This window comes from Pogonomyrmex barbatus, unplaced genomic scaffold (assembly GCF_055798465.1).
Source record: "Pogonomyrmex barbatus isolate J1 unplaced genomic scaffold, ASM5579846v1 scaffold3, whole genome shotgun sequence".
NCBI classification, from domain to species: Eukaryota; Metazoa; Arthropoda; class Insecta; order Hymenoptera; family Formicidae; genus Pogonomyrmex; species Pogonomyrmex barbatus.
The window spans coordinates 12,718,342-12,744,129 of record NW_028297127.1 but is presented as its reverse complement, the minus strand read 5'-3'; the positions used below and the strand labels follow the sequence as shown (position 1 = coordinate 12,744,129).

Here is a 25,788-nt window from a genome sequence, read left to right as displayed (position 1 = left end):
TTACCCTATCGCGCCGATGCATTCGCGAGATATCCTCGCGATTCTTCGCGCACGGAATAATACCCTCTCCGCGTTCGCGATATATCCGATCGCGTAACTTCAAATCGCATACACAAGTCCGAGCCCGATATCTCCCTGAATCAATAGCACCACAGTAAAATTCTTCGCTCGCAGGAGGACCGCATGGGAGTGAAGAAGGGTTGGTCCATGGCCTCGCCACGAAACAGAGCTGCGATTTATTATTCTCCCTTTCGTCTTTCTTTTTCCTCGGTCGAAATCGTCCGACCGGCCGAGGCGCGCGCGATTCGAACTCAATTAGCCGTAATTACATCGTCGGCGGCTAGAAAAGGAAACGGGGGGGAGGAGGGGGAAAGAGACCGCGGTGCGGGGCAACCGGTCGGAGAGCGAGTCGAGATCGCGAGACGATCGGGATCTCCCGCGGGGGAGGGAGGGGGATGCGCCGTTACGGAAACTTCGATCGGCTCTCTCTTCCCTCCGCGTGATTCACCCCGACGACGGGGACGCAGACAGATCCCGCGGCGGGTAGGGGCGGTAAGGGAGGGAAGAGCTCTGGGTACGCGCTATACTCCACTCGGTACGGTACTTACACATGCAGACGAGTAGGGCCAGCAGAGCCGCGACGCGCCGCATCCTGGATCGCGCGGAGCAAACCGTAACAATGTTGTACACAATCTGTTTTCGTGGTCGAGAGAGGAAAAGAGAAGCACTCCGTGATCGCGTGGCGAGGTTCACGTCGCGATCATCCTCACGGCTGTTCCGCGGTAACTTTGACAAGGGACGCGCACACGAGACGAGATCGAACGAGAAGCAACCGGCGCAAAGAGACGCGCGATACTGCGGCAACGAGTTCCACGCCGACTCGAGGCGACCCCTGAACGTCGCTCGGTTGCGTCGCCGGTCAAGGCGACTGACCGCGTCGCCGCCAGAGGACGCAACGTGTCGGTCAACAGTATTATCGTCGATGAGATAAGATAAATAATATAAGGTGGTGATAAATAATTATTAAGGATGGATTTTATGATAAATCTCTGCTTACTTTTACTATTTCACGTTTTCTTTCTCTTTTATTCGTAGCTTTATTTTGTAAATAAATTTATCTGAAAATGGAACGATTTGCGCTAAGATAAGATAAGATAAATAATTTTTTAAATAGATAATATATACATATACATAATACGTGAGATAAAGATAATATATAGGAATAGCTCTTCTTTCTTGTGTTTTGAGAATTATTAGATTTGTAGAATGTACTCTTTGAAATAATAAATTAAATTAAATTGAACTCTCTTGCTAGATAATACAAATATATACAAAAGATACCTTCAAGTTTTATCGCCTATTTTGATGGTAATCATTAGATTTATAATCCTTGAAAAGATTTTAATTCTTACAAGATTTGCAATTCTTGATGTTAAACTAATGTTAAATCTTAATAATAAATTTGTCGGCAATATGGACACGACTTCAACACCACTTGTAATTTATTTCTTTTAATAAAAAGATGAGAATGACAAGATAATATCCTGTAAGAAAAGATGACTGATTCGCATAGTCATTTGAGCTTAGCGAACTCATGGACTCGAGTTCAATACACTTTGACGCTCACACACATACAATATACATACCTCTAACAAATGCTTTTATGATTAATAGTGCAATGAACGTTTGAAGAGGTGAAGTACAATTTAATTTAAAAGTAATAAGAGAAATGAAAATAAAACCCATGTGTACATTATGAAACGAAATAACAATACTGATTCCGATTTGTTATTTTTTAATTAAATTAAAAATTGTATTTTTTAATTAAATTAAAAATAAAATGATATTTCTTATTAAATTTTATTATTTTAATTTTACTATTTTACTATTTTAATTAATATTATTACTATCATTAAAAATCTTGTTCAAAAAATGGGAGAATGCCTGTCCAAATAACAGACAATTGTCGGAATATGTTTGTCATTTTGAATTTATGCGATACTATCAAATAAATCGCTTTCATCGATTTAAAAGTTTAGTAAGTTTAGATTTCATCACTCGTGGCGAGCAAAATATTTCTTCAAAAAAATCCATGTCGAAGGTTTTTGATCATCGCAATTATATCATGGGTTCCTACCGTCCATAATGAAAATTTTGAATTTGATTGAATATGGAATATAATATTGCAAATGAATACATTAATGATGAAAATATATGATATATAATTTTATCAAGAAAAATTGTGCAATGATATTATCATGCAATGGATATCATAGAATGATATGTATGCACACCGACAGAATATATCTAAAGTAATTTATAATACAAATAAAATTACACTAATTTCGTCTTTTTTCCTTTTTAAGGCTACTATTGATGTAAAAAAAAAACAGACTATTAAACAGACTCAAAAATTTCATTTTATTTTTAAGAAGATTAACTTAAGATTAACTTTAAAAAGAATTATTTATTATTAAAATTATTTCATTTCTGATTCCTAAAAAAAATTTTTGTTATAATAACATGAACGTTGATCCCAAAAAAAGCATGACGAATATGTATGTATAATATATTATATGATTGATTGATCTGTTATGAATCTATTAAGAATTTCTTGACTGTACACTAACGCCCTCTCGATGAATATGCGACCAATGAAAGAAGCGGTTAGTCGAAATAAAGCGTAGATGATAACAGAAGAAATAACAGTTACCTACTTACGAAATATCAAAATAAATATAAATCGCAAAAATTATAGTTATAAAAATATTTTTGTATACTACTTTTGTATACTGTACACTTTACATTCGTATTGTCAAACTTATTTACATGCATTAATAAAAATATTAAAAATAAAATATATATTTTAGAAAACTGTTTCTTACATCTCTCATCTCTGCATTTAATTTTCATATTTTCATTGTCACTCATATTAATTGTCAAAAACGAAGATATTATTGCAAAATACATATAAAAATTTTACAAATATTAAACATACAGAGTTTAACATATAAAGTTTAACAATACACATGTAAACATAAAACTGATAAATGTGAAATTTCTAAATGTATTTAATAGACATATATATATATATGTGTGTGTGTAATAAGTTTTATAATTATACAATTTTTAATAACAAATATTTAAAAGTTTTAAAGATCTTGAATTATGTAACGTAAATATAAAAAGAACGTGTGCAACAATTTCAAATAATAATTTGTTAAATTTAAATTATTACATATGAATTAGATATAAATACGTAATTTTTAATAAAAATGGAATGGATATAATACTTTTGCTATAATCAAAAAATTAATATAAATAAAGATAATTTTTCCAATATTCACAAGAAGAACATTTGACAAACTAACAAAATTTAAAAAAAAATTGATGAAAGGGTAATAAGAATATACAATTCAAATTTGTTATATTATCTTCATACATCTTGAGACATGTCGTTGTTTTCCGTGTCAATCATTTTATAATTATTGGTAATATTTATAATAACAATCTAAACAGTCACATACTTATATTCCTAAAGATCTTAAATCATTTTTTTTTCACTTTACATATGAATCTTTATTTTTTCTATCCTATAATCGATCGACGTTCACATGTTTGTATAGAGAACAATCGGCATTCAGTTTAGTTTTTTTTTTTTTTTTATAAAGCTCCATCGTCGAAGATCTTTTTTCAAAATGTTGTAATATTGATTGACAATAAAAATTTTACCAAAAGCGATACGCAAATAGTCCGATTGAATTTGAAACATTTTTCACACTTGAATAATAGATATTTATCTACATAGAACTCACAAAAATTTAATCAACTGTCCAAAAGTAATATATAAGATATATTAAAAATCGCTTGTATATCGCTAGATAAAAGAGGAGTTATTATAATGAATGATATATTTTCAATCGAATATTTATCTGAAAAAAATCGCATGTCGCACAATATTTGATTGTCAGAGATAACAAATATGAGATATGATGAAATTCATAGCACAATGAAATAATTCGAGTGTGTAAAATAAGATTTCCCTAAATGAATTCTGAGAAAATTTATTTTTAAAATTGTGTGTGTGTGTGTGTGTGTGTGTGTGTGTGTGTGTGTGTGTGTGTGTGTGTGTAGGAGAAATTAACAATGTATATCGCTTTGAATGTTTTTATATACAAAGATAATCGCATAAAAAACAATCTAACTCGAATTTTCTGACGGCGGGACGGTGTATGCAATTTATTAAATTTATACAAAAGGTAAAAGATTTTATTTTTTTATGCAAACTGAGTTTTTAAAAAGAAGACGATCAACAACTTCGATGTCATAACGAGTTCATTTCGATATTCAGGTAGTGTATTTCTACACGAAAGAATGATACATATGTACATAGAAAGACCTGCATTATATATATGTTTTCATATATATAATTTATGTACATGGTACATATATCGTGTGTGTACCTATACATACGTATATACCTCTTCTTGGAAGTTTATTTTATGTTGAGAACTAAATCGACTGAACATATTCCATTCTAATTTTTTTTTATGCGAATCTAATTTCCTTGAATATCGTAAAAGTATTTATATATATATTATGTACACAATATAGTTATTTGTCCCGGAGATCACATGGAACGATTATGGTACACCGTTAAAAAGTCGTCATTTGCGACTATAAAAGATTTATTTGAACTATTAAAATTATTCTCCAATTAACTCATTAATAAGATGAGATATATAAAACATTGATTTATGCAAAGAAAGGATGTAATTACTCTATATTTGTTTATGAAAATTTTATTTAATGTATTAATTTTTCAATTTTTTTTTTTTTATTGACGTGACTAGCTGATATTAATTACTGCACTATCAAAAAATTTTGAACTATCAAAATACAAAACATTTAGAATACCATCATGAGATCTTTGTGTATTTCTAAAAACAAATGTATTATTTAGTATAATTTAACACGATTTTCGAGATGTAAATAAGATTATGTAATAGTTAAAACTACCTTGCATATATTGTAACACATTTCATAAAGCTCACGTGAGTTGAAAAGCCGGAATGTTCCAAAAAATATTACATTTTTGCATATTACATATCGACAACAAAGACAATTACGTCACAAGATGTCCTATCTAACTTTATCATCTGAAATGTTTCTGAAAACTGTACATGTTAGAATAAAACAAATCTGATAAAAGTTGTATGTAATAATATATAAAAGAGAATATTGTATGTGTGTGTGTGTGTGTGTGTGTGTGTGTGTGTGTGTGTGTGTGTGTGTGTGTGTGTGTGTTTGTGGTGTGTGATGTGGTATGGTGTGTATGTGTGATAATGCAAATTTTTTTGTAGATATAAATGCTTATGATATATGAAGGCCACCTTCATTTTTAGAGATAAGATGGATAAAAATTGTAAATTGATTTTTAACATAAATTAATGTCTTTTAACACTAAAGTCTTTTACTTTATATGATTTTAATCTAGATATGTTTAGAAGAATACATTTTGATGTAAAATATTTGATGTAAATTTTTTTTACGTGAAATATTTTTTTTTTCTTAATGCTTTTAAACGCTAAAATATGGATGCAAATAGATACAAAGATAATATTCTCTGCAAAATAATACAATTTTTGTAAAAAAAATGTTCTAATGACAGAAGTTTCTAATGACAGAAGAAATGTTTTATACAGATAATATAGTTAGATATGTACAGGACATCGTGTATATTTAAATCATGCTATAGCAATAAATGCAGAAAGATACGTATGGCACTCTCGATCGGCCTGCACATTCCACAGCGTCCGAATGCCGGCCGAATTAATAAAGATATGTTTAGTCTGTATCGACATTTATCGGAAGTGGAACTTCCTCATTTTATTTGGCATCGCGTTACAATAAACTTCGATTCAAGCCGTATAACTTCACTATTGTCGATGATATGTACCCAGGCTTCGTTCTTCGATCCTTGTAGGTTCACTTACGATCCCCCCACCCGGCACTATTGTAAAACCAAGATGAAGTACCCTCATCTCTCGTTTTGCTCCATGAATTATCAAGGCCGCTACCTCCATTGTCCTGACAATTCCATATTGATCTTTTATTTATTATTGGTCTCAGTCATGGTGTTTTTCAAAAATTTTTTTACCTTAGTGGCACATCAACTAACATTATCAAATATATTTAATATTTATTTAATATATTTAATTTTATATATTACATATATTAAAAGAGATTTAGGAAAAAAGGGATTATTTTACCAACCACGTTTAACTGATGTGAGGCGGGCGAGAGGTAATCCATATTGGTATAATAGGACGAGTAATTTTGATAGCACTGCTGCTGGGAAGGGGTTGTCGTCCACGTTAACCTTTGATGATCACCCGGAAATGCTCCACCGCTCTCCGTTACTGCTGGACTCCAAATGCTGCTGCTACCACCGCCGCTGCTGTACACCGTGCCACTTAACTATGGGGAAAAAAAACGGAATTTTACGGGCGTGCAATCAATAGGAAAAAAACATATCGAATACAAGATGTTCCTTAAAGACCCGCTGGTAAAAGAACATTCTTTTTAAGCATTTAAATATGAATCGACCTGTTATATATATATACGAGTAACATTACAATACAAAGTAACATTGTTCCCGTCGAAAGTACCATGTTATATTCCATCTACTTACGCTCGGTGGAGTTGTGCTAGCTGCTAATAGCAAACTAGCGTTTCCCGCAGGCTTATACTGCGGCGAGTCCCTTAAAAGCGCCGGCGAACTTGCCGCTGAGCCGCCCGTGCCTCCGCTCCTAAGTGCAGAAATACACACACACACACACATACACACATATATATATATTTATACATACAAACATTTAATTTTCTACACTCGTGTAACGAATCGCAATTAGTATTCTGGCGCTCGAAGTCTGAACGTAAGGAAGTATCTTGCGCAATGTATATCTTGATAATATCTGTCGCGTTAGGGAGGTGCAATTAAAGTAAATAATTATCAAGCCAATTAAATAACCGATTATCTCACACGGACACGATTTCTGACCGAGATAAGAGCCGTTAGCGCGATTACGAACATACGCCGAAGATAAGCATTCATTAAGATAAGTGATATTTACAAAGGCGTAGTAGCAGGTACCGCGGCGGCGGGCGTGGGTGTGGTGGTAATTGAAGGACTTTTTCCGGGGGGTGGATTATTTGCCGGGCTCCCCGTGGGCTTTTTCGATCTCGGCGCCTTATCTTGCTGCTGTTGCTGCTGCTTCTGCTGCTGTCGGCATTTGGCTCTCCGATTTTTAAACCACACCTGTAAACATACGTAACGGAATTATTCGCGGTGTTATATGATTGCATAATCGAACTCATCCACGGTTGCCATTTAAAAAAAAAATAATAATAATAATAATAATAATAATAGGGAGTCGCGCATCTGTCGCGAAATGAATCAGGCGATATTTTCACGTTCCAACGATGCGTAACACAAATGTGATTCAGAATGAATCCGGAGAGCCGTGCAGAGCTCTCGCAAAGCTGGCGTAATAGCCAATTATAAGGGAATGCCGGACTGGCACGACTATCAATTACCAATCAAGCTGACTGCAGCAGCGCGAACGAAAACGCGCACGCATATCGGACACGCTCGCTACCAGGCTGCCGTTAATGCAACAGAATTACGAAAACCGATCGGAGTATAGGTCGTCCCACACACCGAGCAACTCCTCTGAATAGAATAAGCCGATTTCGCATACCAACGGGCTCGCTCTGGTTTACGTTCAAAGTGTCCACTGGTTTTGCACGAACACCTTGTAATGAAGCTGCTAATTATACTTATGTAAACTAAAAAGCGTTCTTCTCCCTGCCGGCGCGCGAATGATATAAATTATCATTCTACCGTGCCTGCAATTTTCTTTTCAACATCATCGGACGTTTTGATAACTTTATTTTACTGACAAATGTATTGCGACATTTATTCGCTTTCATAAAAATAAAAAAAAAAAATAAATAAATTAGAAAAATTCTCGAATTTGAGAGATTTAAAAATAGAATTCGATGTGAATGTGTGTTCGAGTTAATTATTGTACGATTATTGTGACATGTGAAAAATGACGTGAGATATCTTGTTTGCCCTTCGAGATGGTACATTGGGATGATAAGGGGAAGCAGGGAGGGACGAAGCGAGTGGAAAGAGGTAGAGGGAGAAATGCGACAGGAGGAGAGAGAGTGGAACTTGGAGAAGCCTCGTGCGATCGATGTTAGAAGCGACGAGGTGAGCTTGGGTTTCTACGGATTTTCTGGGGGACGACATTAGACCAGCTCGCGTTCTTCCGACCGTCGAAGTCCGATGTATGTGCTGTCATTAAATTTTTTGCTTTCAATAGAATTTCGAAAGTATTTTGTGACAATTGGATCACCGCTCTACATCGGCGAGATATCAACATTGATTCCTAGTCTATCATAGAATTCTAGAATAATTTACCTTCAAATTTTCTCTATTTCTGAGACGATCACGAATAATAAGCTTAATATACATTTATACTTAACTCAATTATTTTTTTTTTTTTAATAAGATACATTTTATACGTTTTAATTTCGTTAGTCGTTAATTTATTAATTGATTAGATACGTTCAAACATTTTTAATGCAATCTATTTATTTTAACTTAAGTGCAACTTTCCTCTGAGATGTTAATTTTAAGATATATGATCGTGAAATGACATCACTGATATTGATTGTCGAGGAAACTAGTTGTTACGGAGATACAATGAAACGAAAACGTCTGTGGTCGAGAAGTCAGTGCGGGGTTTCGAAAGCGTCGATGACTAGGGCGGTTTTGCAGGCGTACGACGGACGTGCGGAGACTATGGCCATGTTAGACCCATTCATCCCGTTCACGGTCTTGGCCAGGTGTGATGGGCGGCAATTGCGGATGCGATGCGTTCTTTCTGGCCTTGATGAGAGTGGAATATGCACGAACACGCCCTGGGACCCCGTGGACATCGAACTCGGCACGAGCAAACTACACGGTGTCAGGCGAGCGAGCGATACCAAAAAGCGATTTCAAAAATGTCATCCTTCATGTAGCTTCTCGCAGTATTGTAACGTAGAAAAATTCTTTCATTTTCCCACCATTGATCAATGGAAGGGGGAGCGATGTCTGCAATTTTATGTATGTGAAATGAACGAATTCCTTTTTTTTTTTTTTTTTTTTTTCCGAATCAAAAAGAGCCTGAAGGGATCGAAAGTTCGCCTTTTTGTATTTTTTATGTCTCTTTTATTTATATATTGCCATAAATAATTGCGCGGACAATTGACTCTTTGACTTCTTTTTGAATTTTCTTTGCCATTATGATTTACACATATGGCTGGATCGAATGATGTTATAAATGCTTTGCGTATTGTGTATTATGTTACATCTCATACATACATATATTTTACATTTGCGATGTATATTAAACAGAACTTCGTGCCACACAATATATATTAAACAATTTCGCGTGTTATTCCACCGGTTAAATCCTATTAAATTTTTATCTCTTATAAATATAACGTTAAGATATTTACCCGTAGAATACGGTAGGCATTTGTAGGACTAACGATCAATTTAGTTAACTTTAACGAAAGACATACGAGAAAGAATCAATGTCCGCACTGTCTGCGTGCCAACGAATATGTACCCTTTAGTAATCAGATACTTTTGCACCCCTCGTAAAGACAGACACGACGAATTTTTTTACTGCGCGAAAATGTTTCTTACACATTCAGTTACGTACTTTTGTATTTCTCGAGATAGCGATTTAAATATTACGAATAAAACAATACTAAATCGTCATATTATTTTTTATAGTATACGCAGGATAGCGTAATAAAAAAATGCTTTGGTAAAAAACAAATTTGCTATTAGTATCGACTCTTACCTGCACTCTCGATTCTGGTAAATTGATTTTCATAGCCACTTCCTCACGCATGAAAATGTCAGGATACTTTGTTCTTGAAAAAAGCCCTTCTAATACATCCAACTGTGATCGTGTGAACGTCGTTCTCTCCCTCCGTTGCTTTCTTGGATTGCCTTTAATAGAGAATCTTTAATGTAATCAAATATTATAAAATCTTTTCATGATTTTTTTCTTAGATAATTTCAACATATTCATAAATATTCGATATTTAATTAATATTGCAATGCATTTTCTGAAAAAAATAGAGAAAATCAAATATATCTTTGTTGTAAAAAATAATTGACGTTCGCGAAAAAACGAACTTCTTTTTTACATCTCTAATTTACGATTGCATTATTCTGCGTGGCTCGATACCAACAATAGCAAATGAATAAATTTCACTATGTTACAGGTCAACTACATTTAATAACTAATCGATAACGATTAATAAAATAAATAGAATAAATGAACTGGTTATTAATAACTAAATTAATAGCAGTAATAATATTTTCACGAGTTGGAAACAACTGCGGTACATAATGCAAAAGCTTTTACATTAACGCGATTAATGAATAATTTTGTATTATATTATTATTAACGCTTCTGCACTTTGCCAAACGTGCTTCCCCCAATTACAATACAATATTATAATTCATTATAATAATTTTCTCGTGTTTTCAATATATATAGTTATATGTAAAAATCGACAACGACATCGCCAACAATCCTTTGAACTTTTTTCACGTTAGTCAACACACAAACATACACAAAATGTAAAGGTAAAGTTACTTCCAATTCGGCTTAGTGGTAAAATTAATAAAATATGGTGGGCACTCACAATAGGCGGACTCACCGGCGGGTGTACAACCGGGATAACCAATGGTGGAATGTAATGCATCGATCGGCATGCTGAGACCCATGTAAGGTGCTGTCTTGAGGGCGCCATAGGGCCCCGCGGCGGACGCGCCGAACGCCGCAGGCCCAAAGAGTTCGGAGGCCGAGGTGGTGGAGGCGGCGAGGCCCCCGAGATCGGTGGCGCCGGCGCCCCCGCTGCAGCCGGAAGTACCTCCAAGACTGTTCGGCCACATCACCACCCCCTCGGCCCCCAGCACGACCACCCTCCCGCCGAGGTCTCCCTAAAGAGACGTCCTCGTCGTCCAAGTTATACGTTTTATCTGCAAAATGAATGGAAAGGAAATTGGAATTACATTAAAAAAAAAATATCATACGATTGGTGAACTATTTTATTAAAAAATATTTGTATGCATATTTATGAACAAATAATGTTTATAGATTTTTCATGAAAAATAAATTATGAAACACATAAAAATCACAGTTTATAAAAAGTACATGCATGCAGAAAGAATAAAAATAAGATATCGAGACATAGAAAAATTCACATACAAATTGGTTTTCCATTCAGAAAATTGCAAATGTTATTTATTAAAAATGTGTAGAATAAGATAAGAATAGACAAATAATAATGTCTCTCTTTCCCACTCTTCATCCTGCCTACTCTCCTTGTTCCTTCTATCCTCCTCTTCTCATCTCCCGCCTCCCTCTTATCAACAATTTTATTTATTTTATTTTACGGAAAGTTAAACGGAAAGAAATCATGAACTAGGAATACCACGCACCTCGCACAAATTTTTCGAAAAATGAGGAAAAGTTCTCCCGTCGTCTGTCAGGTAGACGATCCTCTCGTCATCGAAGACGGAATAGTCAACGTTTTAAACAAACACAAGCCGATTGTCCGGCACGGAAATAAGAATGGCAGCTGGGTGCGGGGGGGATAATCCAACGAAGGTGGCAACAGGACTCCGCGGTATTCTCAGGAGAGCCCGCAATCTAATTCCGAAAATGCATCATCGTTCCAAAAAACCGAGAACGGCGAACGGGAACGTCGAAAGGCTCGACGGTGAAGACGCTGCAACACGCTCGCAGCCTTGCTCTCTTAGCCGGTGACTTAAGTCGCACTTTATCCTCTCCGATTACAAAGTCAGGAACGACTATCGACTCCCCTTTCCTTCCCGCATCATCGGGGACGATCCGTCTTCTCCGGTGGTGGCGACTTGTTAATTTGTTTGCCGCTACGTTTATCACATCTGCGCGCTACGCCACGCACATGTGCTGAACGGTATGGCAATATGGCTGAACGACGACGAAAGGAGTATTGTTTCCCGGACGTCGCCGTCCACATGTTTCGGATTAAGGAGCGCTAATCGGCAAGTAATTAACATTTGCATAACGAACAGCGTCAAATGACGACAGCGTCATGAATGTCACGCCGTGACGAGTGTTTATTGAATATAAAATGCAGGACATCTTGGAAGTATTAGTCAATTCTAAATTCTTATTCTTTCATATTATCAATATATCTGCTGATTGTTATGTACTGTGTGCCCTGCGATTTAATTTAAAGAAGAATGGTCTTCATAAAAAATTAATAATAATAATAAATTTTATATAAATCTATTTTTCAGAGCGCTGAATTTTACATTTATTTGCGTGATGATCACGCAAATCGCGCGAGTTAAATAAAATCTAAAAATGAATTGTAGTTGAGATTTTTTTACAAATTTTATATTTATACGAAAACATTTCCATTTACAAAGACACTAAACTCGTTTAACTCGACATTAGTGAATGCAGTTGATTCGATGTATATTTCCGAAGCGACATTTCAAACCTGCCTTTAATAATGTATTGTTTCGCGTCCTCTCCTAACTGTATGCGCCATATTGAAATCAGATTTCACTGAATAGAACCGCGTTCATATATACGAAAGACCTCTTCAGAGTACTAACAGAGCTGTCGCAGCGTGAGTCTTTTCGCACAAATATAGATGAAACGTTCACATTCACCCTCACAGCGCGTATCTACATTGCATCCTGTTGCGTCCGCAATTGAAATTTGTATTCGACTACTACTGTTGAAATTTGTTCTGTTGCAATTTAACTACCGGACGCGTAATACGTATTATAAGTGGCTTTATGACACACCTATCAGGTCGACACATTCTGACGCGCTCCAAATGTCACGGCAATGAAACGCTACGAGCTTACGTGGGTAAAAGAAATTTTTATTTAAAAAAAAAAAAAAATTACAACGTTAAATTTGTCATTAGAAAATTAAAATTATTTACTTTGTGCAATTGGATATGATCCGCGTTGCAATTTACATCCTGAAAGGGAAGTTTTACGCCGATAAAAGGACACTTCTTTTTTCCGACATGCACAGAGTGACGGGCGCTTCACGGATATTACACTCGCTCGATGAAATTACGAATACTTAATATTGTAGACGTAAAATGTGAGCCGGCGCCGTATTGCGTTTCTAATATTACGTCTCATTACGCTCGCGTGCAAATTTCCTGCGATCTCCCCGGGAGTGGAATAAAGTTGCCACCCGTTGAAAAAGAATCCATAGAGTATACACCTACCCCCGTGACGCCGCCTCTCGTCCCGGCTATATTAAAATTTTGCTCACTATGAAAGGAAGGGCGAAAGACGAAGAAAGGCAGAGTATTCTCTCGAGTCCTCCTGAAATCAGTCAGGCGAGAATCTCTACTTTTGTGCACTTGTGTTCCTCGCATCGGCCACAAAGCATTTGTTTCATAGCACCCAGCATGGGCAAAAAACGCTGGATACAACTGTCACTTTCGAAAAATTTGTGATGACAACCGCATCTTCACGCATTTTACACAGTGTAAATTCTCTTTTTCTCTTTCTCCTTATTCATTTTTTCCGATAACAATTATATACACATAAACAAATTTTTTCCTCAACAATTATCGCCGATTCATCGTAGATCTGCGTTCACCAAAATTGCAAAACTGCAAAATATGAGTATGATTATGTATCGTTAACCTCCATTACTTAAGCCTAATTACATTTTTTCATTTGAAAATTCTGATTATTGTCCGAAGATAAAGAACACTATGGAAATATACTATCGACGAAGCAGGTTATTTGCACTTTCGTCATATTAAAACGGCGTCACGAGAGAAAAATGGAGACAGAAATAGAAGGTGAGCGAGAGAGCGAGAACAGGCACTCGATGGTCCTCTTATTGCAGTAGCCAGAAGTCTCTTTATCTTTGTGCACTTTGGTACACGGGACAATGCACTTGTTACAGACCGCCAAGTGTGGACAAAATGCCCGGGCCGCCACTCGATTGGCCCTCGAGGGCACTCGAGTAGTCTACGACCCTGCGGAGAGCCCGAGAGAAACGAGCACGAACTAGAGAAAGATAGCTAGGTGCCTTTTACACCCCCGCGTACTTTTCCAACCCTCCTTTCCGAAAATCGATCTCCCGGTGCAACGAGGATCCTCACTCCCGTTCTAGCCCTTCGACAGTTCGGCCCTAATGCAAACACTTTGCGTTACCAATCGACAGATATATACCGGCATGCCGTCCCTAATGACTGTTAAATCCCCATTATTACGTCCCGCGTGTGTGGTGTACAAGAGGAAGAAAGATAGAGGCTTACCCTCTCGTCGCTGAAGAATACGATTTACATCCGGCAGATCGTATCTGCGCGAATCAGTTGAGTCAACAGCCGCACGTGCGCATTTCGCTGTCGCGTTTTTAAATTTGCAAGCAAATTCTTGCAGTCCGAATCTAATCTATTTTAGGTCGTCATAACTTAAAGTTTATTTTAACGAGTGAAATTTCTCAGTTACAGTAAACACGAACAAATGGTACCTTCGTAAGTACCTTCGTTTTAGACTGAATATTTTTCGTTTACCTCGCACGGCAATTAATTCACGAAGAAATCATAACGCAAAGGGGGAAACTCGCACGGAGCTGCAGTCGCGACGAGACGCACGCACACATCGGAAACAAGTCGGCAGCATCCGGATTCATCGCGGGGGATGCAACGTCGTTTCTGCATTAAGGCAGCGCGGTTTGCGGCTTCGGTACATCCGGCGGTACACGAAGAACGACACACTGCCGGAGCTATCCCAGAAAGTTAAGTCGCGGCCGCATTGTTTCCAGAAGTATTTGCACACAACCGCATTGTTCCCGAAGAGCCCGCCCCCCCCCCCCGTATATAGCTATACACAATGAACGTACGTACGTTGCGTGAAGTGCAGCCGTGGCGCGAGTATCGCGAGGAAAGCCATAAGGCACTTGTGAAACGAGCGAGGCATTAACCGATTTCACGAACGATTTTTCGAGATTACGCCCCCCCCCTCCCCCCCGTGCTCTGAAGAGATTTCGATGCAAATGCGGATACGTGCTCTCGTTACGTTAAGTTACGCGATCTTTGCACGTATAAGGTATATATCTTTATTCCTTCCTCATTCCCAAAAATGTAATTTAAAATTCTTGATAACAACCACGTGTTGCACGTGTGATGATAATGATAAAATTCTCGTTATCGTAGATAGACTCGTTGAACAATTACGATTTCTCCCGTTCAAGCGAAAATGTTTATGTTAACGTTTGGTTCATCCGGCGCATAAAAAAACCGACGGCAAGCAACTTTCTCATAATCGGATAATAAAATTATAATTAATTCAATTACCTAACGATGACAACGCGTTCCGCAGATGCGCCGGGCTGGTGTGATCGGGTCGACGTCGGATCGACGTCGAGTCTCACGAAATAATTATCTCGGCATTGAGCTTCAACTTTTTCTCGTAGACGCGGCTTTATGTCGCGGAGTCGCACACTTTATATACTCCGGATTGTATTCGACTGCCTCTGTCAAAAGGGGCGGCATGCACGTAGCCATGCGCACCGAAGTCGTGCACGGGGAAGCGTCTCTACCAGGAAAGGAATTGCATTGAATGCAATCTTAGCCCTGGGTATACGGCACGTTTGTTGCGCGTTTATTGAGCGTAAAACTTAATTCCCGTAGAAATTCCACGGGAGGGTATACACGGGGTATATACCTCCGCCGGGGGCTTGTTCTCCGATAGTTAGTCTTTATTCTCGGCCGGCAAAAAAGGAGATGCCAATGGGGGCTGCAGCCCGCCGCCGACGGGGATGAGCCTCCTTCGTTTCGCCGCCCCCCCCCCTCTCCTCCCCCTCTCGCCACCACTTGCCTCCATTCCGCTTCGTGCTCCTTTATGTTCCGCCCTGACGGACGGTGGAACTTACTGATTTCTCAGGAGCCAATTTCGAGAAGGTTTTGTTCCCTTGGGCCGACATTCACGATTCTACGGTGGCCACGTCAATCCGCCCGTCGAAGGCACGGCGCGACATTGGGACCCGTTCGCACGTGATAACATCGACCAGGGATTCCGAGAGACTTGATGCTTCGAGCTACCCAAGCTGAGATTCAATCCATGGCAGAAAACCGAGAGGAACGAGGACTATGGCGTCTCGTCAAGATCTTTTCGATTAAAGGGCGGGGCATTTTAATCGATATGTAAATTCCTACTTACGTGACGTTTGCATCGCAAATCAATTAAAATGAAAATTTAAGATAAAAACTTGCATTCTTATAATAAAATCTATCATCCGATTGTATTTTTATGCCACGTAAAATATCATTGTGATAGAAAAACAAATTCTTATTAGAAGATAAACTTCGTCCTTGCACGCGGACCGTCCATCGTAGAAGCCTTGGAAAAACTTGTCAACTTCGTTGTTCGGCTTCCGTATCTTCCTCAGTATTGAAGTGATCATATAATTTAAATTTGTGCGGATTTTAGAATACGTCAGTACGTTTTGAAGTTATTTATGATCGTGTAAAGTATTAACGAGAGAAATAATATCAATCCAACTTTTTTATATCTTTATTACGAAATTATTTATTTAAAAGTTGTGAGAGTGCATTATTTCGCGTGACTAAATTAAAATTTTTCGCTTAAAATTATCTTCATTCATTCAGAAATAATTCATCGTTAAAACGATGCGTTCGTTCTTCTCGAATATTTATCGCAAAAATGTCAACATCTATTTCGTCTCGATTCCAATGCAGGCTGTATATGAATTTTTAAAAATTCACGGCAATCATAACTTCGTTTTTTACCCATCAAACAGTCAACACGACATTTTCACAAACTTCGGGGCAGCTGCATGCCCAGAGGGCAATATCCGTTCGCATGCGACTCGCGGCAATCGTCTTACGACGCAACATAAAGACGATAAACAGACGAGATTCCTCTTAAACGAAGTCCAATCGTCTGTGTAATATCCTCCACCCTCTTCATTTGGAATTCTCACGATGCATCACCTTTTCATTTCGAATAAACTGGCTCAAGTTAATCGGAATTTCTTTGGCACTGTACTACGTGCCATCTCATCTCACTGAGTTTTCAATGCCGGTATCAACCAGTTGTCATCGCGTCACATTTTTTGCGTGCACGAAAAAAATTGAACACGGCGCGCAAGATCGCGCAAGACACATGACGGCACTCTTTGTTCTCCTCACTCAACAACACACGCTCCTTCGGAATCGCACGGACGCGTCTTCCGGAACAGAGTTCCCCCGGATATCAGATGTGAGGATCGAGCAGCGAGCTAGGATCCAAAATGTCCTGCCACGAAGGACGCGCCAGCGTGTGTAGACTGACGACGACGACGACGACGACGACGACGACAAGGAGACGAAGGACCTTCGTGGAAGGCGGACCTTAACCGGGAGGGAGGCAAGCCAAGAAGATTACCGTAAGCAGATTATTTCCGTGGAAATCCCGCTGGCCAACTCTCTCGGCACGCTACCACGCCGGAGCATTTCGGGATCGAAACTTCCCGCGAAACTGCAGGCGCGAACGGAAGTAGTCGAAGCTCGGCGCGGCGCGTTACAAGATCTGCTCTGACAGCAGCCGTCGGACATCGTAGATAAGATTATTGAGGGATCAAACGCCGTACGACGTAAAATAGATTTTGACGAGCTCCGTCGTGTAGCATCGCAAAACCGTCCGCTTTGGATATGTTTTTTTTCTATATGATAACTTGTACAAGAACGCCGGTGTATTCTCAGTTATTATTATTATTATTATTCTTCAACAAATCAACAAATGTATCAACAAATGTATCAATAAATGTTTATTTATTTTGTCGATTATTAATCCAATTGATATTGTTAATTGTTTCCAATAAGTATATACCGGCAAAAGGGAAATGGATGTAAAGGTCAAATGGATCGAATGGACTTTTACGCCATGATCTCTATGAATATTTAATAACGTTGTGTTGGATTATTTAAAAATTATAAATTGCTAATAAAATCGAGTTCATCGATCATTCATTATTCATTTATACGAAGCGCGCAATGAATTCTCGCGCATACAAAGGAGAACGTGGATTTCCGTCGTTTCATTCTCTCCGCATGGATGGTATCGTACTTTGAAAAAGCTTGGGATTTTTATCGGCTTGGCCGTTTCCGGAGCAACAGATATTTCTCATTTTTTTTTTACAAAAAACATGCAGCATTGTGATTGGTACAGAATTATTAATCGCGCAATGTGAGATCGTGGAATTTTTACCGACAGCTGAATCTTTTTCGCGTATTATACGTCGTCTAATAGTTTCGGGCTCGGGTTCAATTAATAGCCCTCCAGCAAGTACAGTATGTTTCTTTTTTAGCGTGTAAATGTTAACGCCGCGTATTTCGTGGGTCCACGCACTCTTTTCCCCCGTCACTCGCGAAATTTCCCTCGCTCTGCGAAATTTCGCACGGTTATTTCGAAACAAGTTCGCCCACGAATTTATACATTCTCTCTTTGGCCGGATGAAAGCTTCCATGTACGCCTCGCCGATTAAATGTCGACGTTTTCGAGGTATTCGCGCACCGCAGCGCCCGAATTCGGTTGATTCGCTCGGCCGGGATTCTCTCTGTCTCTTTTTTTTCTCGTTTACCGCGGAAAGTAATCGCAGAGGATATCCGCAATCCGCAGAAATCATAAAAACCATGGCGTACGCAGTCGAATTCTGTTTCCCCGAGGGAACCCGCATAGTCGGGAGAGAAAGAGAGAGGGGGGGGGGAGGGATGGTTATTAATCACAAGATGATAACATTTTTGATGAACGAATTTAAAAAGCCAGTTATCGTTAGATGCGAATTACCGTATTCATGAATTTATTTATTATAAATGAACAACTTGTATAACCAAGATTTTCGAAGCGAATTTTTCTCGAATAAAATGCCAATTATTTCACATATTTGCAAAAATTTGACCCATCATTTGCACTCTGATAATAAATAATTATTAAAATTCCTGACATTTATATGAACATAAAGGAAGTTTTGTTCTACGAAACGAATCATCAAATCAATAGAAGTATCGTCGTAATGAATCGACGTCAGCAATGATAAACGACATACTTGATATTTATCACAATACAATTCTACAATGATCTAACGATTATTTAAAAGAAATAAATACGCAGTTATATTAGCATAACGTTGCTTTTAGCATTGTAATCTGTAATGCACAATTCTGACAACGCGAAAAAAAATTATGATGTCATTAGGACAGAAATTGGAATACGATGAATGACAATAAACTTGAGCTAAATCAAAGTTTAACTTTCCGGATCTAGATCGCTCCTAATCTAGATCACTAATTGGAGAGAGAGAGAGAGAGAGAGAGAGAGAGAGAGAGAGAGATTGATGCGACAAATCTAAAAATACTACCGGTGTTATCACATCTTACTAAACGTTTATCAAAACTTGCGACAAGAAAATTGGGTCAACCTCTTGATTAGACCAACCAAGAAGACGTTCTTTTTGTTTAATCGATCAACAATAAAAGCAATCGTAAGAGCGTAAGATTGCAAACGGACGAACGATATCTTCGCCGAACACGTGGACCTAAGTAGGTCAGTAAATCGTCAGACAACGGAAACCGGAGAAGGCACCATGACACCAGAGGAGACGAAAGTGACACTGGAAAATGTGAGGCGTGAGAAACACAGATAAATCGTAAATCCAGAAAAAGAAAAAAAAAAAAAAAACGATTCTCGCAAATTTCTGCAAATCAAGCCTCGATCGAGTGCGTCCCGAGCACACCATTTCCCAGCCAGAGGGGGGGGGGGGACAACCGTGAAAATCGTGGCACGACACAACGACATCTTGGACGTCTACGGTAATAGCGGGAGGACGCTACTCACCCGCGAGCACTTGTAATTACCGGCACCGTTGCTCCCGCGTCGATATTCCTCGTCTTGAGCCCGATAATCCCGGCGAAGCCCCCGAACTCGCACTCCAACACACACCGTGGCCCGGCGCGTAATACTCGCCGGCGCGCTCCAATGTCAGAAAAGAGACGGGCTAGGTCGTTCGATCTCTCGGCACCGCGCACACCACTGAAACCGGCGCTTCGCCACGGCGTTTCGCCACTCCACCGACGACGGACTCACCGAACGAGAGCGCGACCGATAGCTCGTAGAATACGGATGTATACACGATAATGACTATTCTATTCCCTAATCCACCGGAGTCGTCCACCGGCGTGGCTCCTCTCTTTCTCCCTCCGTCTCGTTTCCTCGCGCTTGCCCTTTCTTCCTCCCTCTCTCGCTCTCCCTCTCTTTTTCTCTCACACTCTCTCCCGCTCCCTCTCTTTATCCGCGTACGTCCGTCCCGCGTTCCTTCTCTCTCGCTCTGCCCCACGGAATGTGGGACAGATGGACAGAGACGGGAGACGGCGCGAGAGACGGCGACGATGGTCTCGATAGAGAGACCAGTGCGAGCGGCTATTATAGCAGGAGGGCTGTAGGAGAGCGCCCGGCTCAACTTTTCACGAGAACTTTAGTTGTTACGGATCGCTCTCTTGGTCGAGGGGTTATGCGCGAGGGGGATGTTCGCTCGCCGATCCTGCCGGCGGGGGAGGGACACCGGTGTCGAGTGCATGGAGAGGGAATGGGGTGCGCGACGCGGTCGCGAAACGACAGAGAAGCAGCCACAATGGCACGAGAAAGGCAAATGTAGAAGCGAGAGAAGGTGCGGGACTGAAGGCGCTCCGAAAAGAGGGAGAGATGCGCATCCCGAAGCGCGGGGAGGGGATAAGGAAGGAGGAGCGGGAAACCGAAGGAATGGGCGAAAGAGAGAGGGAAGCGAAAGAGACGCAAGAAAAAGAGACGGGCGATCGATTCTGCGCCACGGTACGAAGCGAGAGGGGAACAACATGCGCCGTCGAACCGCGTCGACTCGTTCCAGAATTGGCGTGGCAGGGGCAGTACCGACGTCGTTCTCGCCGCGTAGTGGGGCACCAATGACAGCCACGGGTACGCCAATCTCACCAACCGCGATGGCAACGTCGTGTGACAACGCGGCGTTAGGTACAGTCCGTCTCTAAAAATATACTCAAACCGGAGTCCCTCTTCTCTCGCTCTCTTCCCGTCTCTTTTTCGCTTCGCGCTCACTCAGCCTTCACTCGCCCGCATCCGCAATGTATCTTTCCCGCTCGAAGGTGTACGAATAGATTACGAGAAAATGGGTAAGAGTCGCTGGCCATTACTTTGCGATGTTAAGGGCGAGCATGTTTTACCACTCCCTGGCGAACGCGAAAGAGCAATTGGCTCTTATTCGCGATTATTCGTGGGGATTAAAGTTTCTAAGATGGCGGAAAGATTGTCATGTGTAATAAAAAATTGTCAACGAGCGAATTTTGTATATTATATTTATAAATTACATTTGAGTATTGAATAAAGAGGATAGTTTTATTAAAGAAGAGAAAAATCTCTCTCTCTCTCTCTCTCTCTCTCTCTCTCTCTCTCTCTCTCGATGGCATCATTAAAATGTTAGCATCGACGAATTAATCATTCTTCCGCTCTCTTTCACATTTATAAATTTTGATATTATCGCGCTGCAGTCGTCAACAAGTTTTGCTAATTTATTTAATCGTGTATCTATCTCACATATATAAACAAATTATAAACTTTCAGTGAGCGAGAGCTATATTAAGTCTTTATCGAAACAGATAAAGATTTAGCAAACTGAGCGTACTCGCTACATCGTTGCGCAAACGTGCGAGTTACTTTATGTTTGTAAGGCACAGGAAGCCGATATAGTAATCACACGATAATTTCCGCGATCGTTCACAGTGGTATTAAACGCACCAGCGGAGTATAGATCATGCCTTATTAGCACGTTATCGAAAATCACGTTATAGCCTGTCTCAAAACCTGATGGCACGCGCGATAATAATCCCGGGGTGACTGGCACCCCTGGCTCCGATCCTCGCTGCGTCTTCCCGCACGTTAGATCTCAATGCCTAATCTCGTTACCGCACCAAGACGCCAGTGCGAATAATTTTTCCTCCCCGATCCGTCCGGCGAGCCTCCACCCTTCCTTTTGACGCGCTCTGTAGCTGCAGGTGATAGCTACATACCCGCGGTATACCCGCAACATAGCAATTTAACTTGCTCACGTGCGAGCGGTTAATGCTCTTACGGGATTTCGAAAAGATCAGCCAGCATTACTATGCTATTAGCGTAGCTAAAACCGGCTTGCTTCCATAAACCTATACTAACGCGCGGCCACTTTATTCACCGCCGGGGCCCATTCATGGCGCTCTTACGCCAATTTTCCTCATTGACGAATCGGGACTACGCCGTGCGAGACGTATCGCGATTAGGCGCCGATTCCGCGACCGCGCGTGCCCCCGATTTCACGACGAGGCGACGACGAGATGTGACGGATGTGAACACGTCCATTCACACGTCCATTTTGACAGACAGGTGAAGCATCGGCGAGACACCGCCGTCCTCTCCCTCTCGCCCTCCATCTCCCGCTCACCAGCTCGTGGGAATTAGCGATTCCGGATGCACGTGGCGCCGGTCGGCTAATGTAAATAATGTCGTGTGCGCAGAGTGGTTTCACCGTGGAATGTTTGATCTGTTCTCTTGAGTTTTTCTAGAAAGATGCGAATGGGAAAGAACAAAATGATGTACACTAATCAAATATTCATATATTTTTATTGTAACAACGAATGGCAACTCATGGAAAAAAATTGATAAAATGAATTATTTTAGTACGTTTTTTTCGTAGTTAAAAACTGGAATATTTACCCCATTTATTCGACTAACAATTAATACAAAAATGTTTGAAATAGTTTGAAATCTTAATATAAAGATAAATTAATTTAGCTATAATAACAATAAATATACGTATAAATATGTAGGTTAATTTTTTAAACTGAAAATACAAATAAAACTGAATTACTTTTCAAAAAAATTGTCTTTTTTTTTAATTTTTAAATAAAATATTGAAACTGTTTTTACAAATAATATGCATAGAAAGATTATAGATTTATTGCCGGTTTTAGCTCAAATTACGCGATAAGGCGCATAAAACGCTCGCAGTTTTTGAACCGTAATCTACTCCGGTCGCATTAAGAGATCTGCATCAAATCAATAGTATTACAGGTATTAGACGGCATTAAAGTAAGAACCACCGATCCCAGTTTGACACGATTAATTAATTAACCGGCAGCAATTCTACCAACGCTTTTTATCCGTAAAATTTTTGTAGACGTAATATTTGCGGCCGGAAGTTTAAACTTTACGTGAACGTGCGATCTCAGCCCGTAGATTCGTCGATAAACTTTCTCAAGCATAGCGATATAATTTCAGCAAATGTTATTAATTAGCATCTGAAATTGGCTTGCTAACTATTTATATTCTCCGTAGCTTATCCCGCTCGTGCGCGTAACGCCAAAAGCAGACGGGCGTTCGCACCTCTGTTATCTTGTGCACTCGCTACGCTGGTTTCAATTAATGTAAGACGGCACTCAAAGATTATTATCCTCGTCACTGAACGAGACAAATGCCCGCAGCTGCGGATTATTCCCATTGAATTCCATTCGTAACTGCTGTTGTGAGATCCGTCTGCCAGAATCGTCGCAGAAACAAACGTTTTCGAAGGCATATTCCAAAATACAACATGCACATATCGTACTTACAAATCAAGATTATTTATTTATGTCGGACTATAAATTAGTTAAAAATCTCTATATAATATTATCGATACATATCGGATCAAACTTCGCCTTTTGAATACGTAAACGATTAAACAACACAAATATCAAATTCATGTTTTATTTAAAACAACAGTGTGACGAGAAGCAGAAATACGTACTCGAAGAATTCATGTATCAAAGTACTGTACAAAGTACAAATTAGATAAAATGACGACGAAGTTATATCGACACGAAATTAAATCGCGAATTGTGATGACCTCGGTGCGTTCACACAATCTTCCTCAAGGACCTCGACGGGGTGGATCAGCCCCGGATAGGTTCGGAAGGTCATCCCCTTTCTGCGGGCGCCAAAGTCGTTCCCGAAATCTCTTCTTGCACAGACGCTTAAGGACGACTCTCGTTAAACGATCGATGCGCGCGAAAGCGCATTCGTGCTTCGGCGCTTGAAACGCCGTTCCCGGATTTTATATAGAATGTAGTTCATGCTCATCATCCCGAAGATCAGCCGGCTGAGCCGTTCGACAAACTGTTCGAACAAAAAGCACTGAAAAAAAAAGACAACTCGGTGCAAATAACCTTTGCTACGTTCCGCCCCATCGTTTTCCCCCCTTTATCCGCATCTTTTTATCTCTCCTCCTCCCGTCCTCTTCTCTCTTTTGCCCCAACGGCGCGTTATGTCCTTCGCCCAGGATTTGTCCATCTCTTTTCCGTCCCGGCGAGGGCTCCCTCCGCGGCAACGAGGACTCTCTCCTTGTTGCGCTCGCGCGATGCAGGGCTCATTGACGGAGGAGAGAACGGAATTTGAAACTGAGGCAAGCCGCTTATGAAGCTTTCGCGTAAATCACCGGTGAAAGTCACCGAGTTACCAAGTCAATGAATTACCCACCTCATCATACCCGACGGGGTCACGCGCGCCTTGGGGTTAGTGAGAATGATAAGTGTCTTCCGGTTTTAATAGGATACATATACCTCGCGCCACGCTAAGTACTTGACATTGATTATATTGCTTAAATTGTATCGTCGTTAAAAATTTTCTGATTTAAAATGGAATTTATATTAAAGTTGAAAAGATCCCTTAGATTCTATAAAAATTTTCTTATTGGGTTGAAAAAAAAATTAAATAATATATAATATAATAAATAATATTAAATATGATAATATAATATTATATATATAAAATGTAATTAACTTGAAAAAATTATTTTTTATTATATTCTATATATACAGGTAAATGTAATTTAATTCTGCCAAAAGATTGAGCGCGCAGTTTGATTAATTCAATATCAGTCGATTCAAACGTCGACTTTCATTCAATAATCTTCCAATCGTACATCTCGCGAGGTTTACTTTCGTCGTATGACTACCGTTCGATCCAGCATCATAATGTAAATTCGATTGACTCCATCGACACGATGAATTCCATTACAAGCATTGTGTGTTCGGGATGTCCACCCACCATCTTGTTCGGCGAACACTATCCTGTGTGACAACGAACGCCATTGATAGTGATTGATCACGCGAGTTCTCAGATAGAATCACGGGAGAAAAGTGGACTTTAGATGTTTCGTGAGTTCGAGTGGATTTTGTTGCAGATGCGCTGACTCTATTCTTTTCCAAGACAGTTTTGCTGGTCATCTCGATCATCCCAGCATTTTCAGTCATGATTCTAACTTTACAGGTGTTTCACGAAACTACAACTTTCGTACAAAAATATTTTCCACGAGAAATTAAGAAGATACATTTTACTTATATTAAGAAGATATTTTAAATTATCTATTTAAAATTTTTAATATTATATAAAAATTATTATACTTATCGCGTTTATGTGCGCGCAAAATCTATGAAATTAAAATACTAAATGTAATAAAATTTTCATATTATTCATAATATCGAGAAAATAATTCAATATTTAATTGAAATAAAATATCTTGTATAAAAAAACGAAGAATCTATAAAATA

At 39.4% G+C, this 25,788-nt stretch overlaps 2 protein-coding genes across 5 annotated transcripts in view; both read right to left on the bottom strand.

The window, feature by feature from the left end:
• The window catches only part of LOC105422484 (tyrosine-protein kinase-like otk), a 44,832-nt gene extending 43,964 nt beyond the window's left edge, over positions 1 to 868 (bottom strand). The window contains exon 1 of the mRNA XM_011631863.3: positions 609 to 868. Coding sequence (XP_011630165.2) covers positions 609 to 651 — 43 coding nt within the window. The 5' untranslated portion in view covers positions 652 to 868. The remainder of the gene's footprint in view (positions 1 to 608) is intronic.
• Positions 869 to 3,644: 2,776 nt separating this feature from the next.
• On the bottom strand, positions 3,645 to 20,818 carry otd2 (homeotic protein ocelliless). 4 transcript variants are annotated; one of them, XM_089079194.1, is made up of 7 exons: positions 20,021 to 20,818; positions 10,801 to 11,122; positions 9,930 to 10,081; positions 7,137 to 7,321; positions 6,695 to 6,812; positions 6,277 to 6,480; positions 3,645 to 6,090 (listed from the first exon to the last, which is right to left on the bottom strand). In XM_089079194.1, the coding sequence occupies exons 2-7, from the start codon at positions 11,033 to 11,035 to the stop codon at positions 5,989 to 5,991; spliced, it is 996 nt and encodes a 331-aa protein (XP_088935320.1). In that variant the 5' UTR covers positions 11,036 to 11,122; positions 20,021 to 20,818; the 3' UTR covers positions 3,645 to 5,988. The 4 variants fall into 4 exon arrangements, with proteins under 4 accessions (XP_088935320.1, XP_088935317.1, XP_088935318.1 ...); XM_089079191.1 differs by having other exon boundaries at positions 10,786 to 11,122; positions 20,021 to 20,816; XM_089079192.1 differs by lacking the exon at positions 20,021 to 20,818 and adding an exon at positions 16,059 to 17,607 and having other exon boundaries at positions 10,786 to 11,122.
• Between the last annotated feature and the right edge of the window lie 4,970 nt (positions 20,819 to 25,788).

Excerpts from the sequence above, each read along its gene's own strand:
- otd2 (XM_089079191.1), bottom strand. The coding sequence starts at position 11,035 with ATGTGGCCGAACAGTCTTGGAGGTACTTCCGGCTGCAGCGGGGGCGCC. Across the intron at positions 7,322-9,929 it reads TACCAGAATCGAGAGTGCAG|GTGTGGTTTAAAAATCGGAG; the intron begins GTAAGAGTCGAT and ends GTATGTTTACAG. Across the intron at positions 6,481-6,694 it reads CTAGCACAACTCCACCGAGC|TTAAGTGGCACGGTGTACAG; the intron begins GTAAGTAGATGG and ends TTTTCCCCATAG.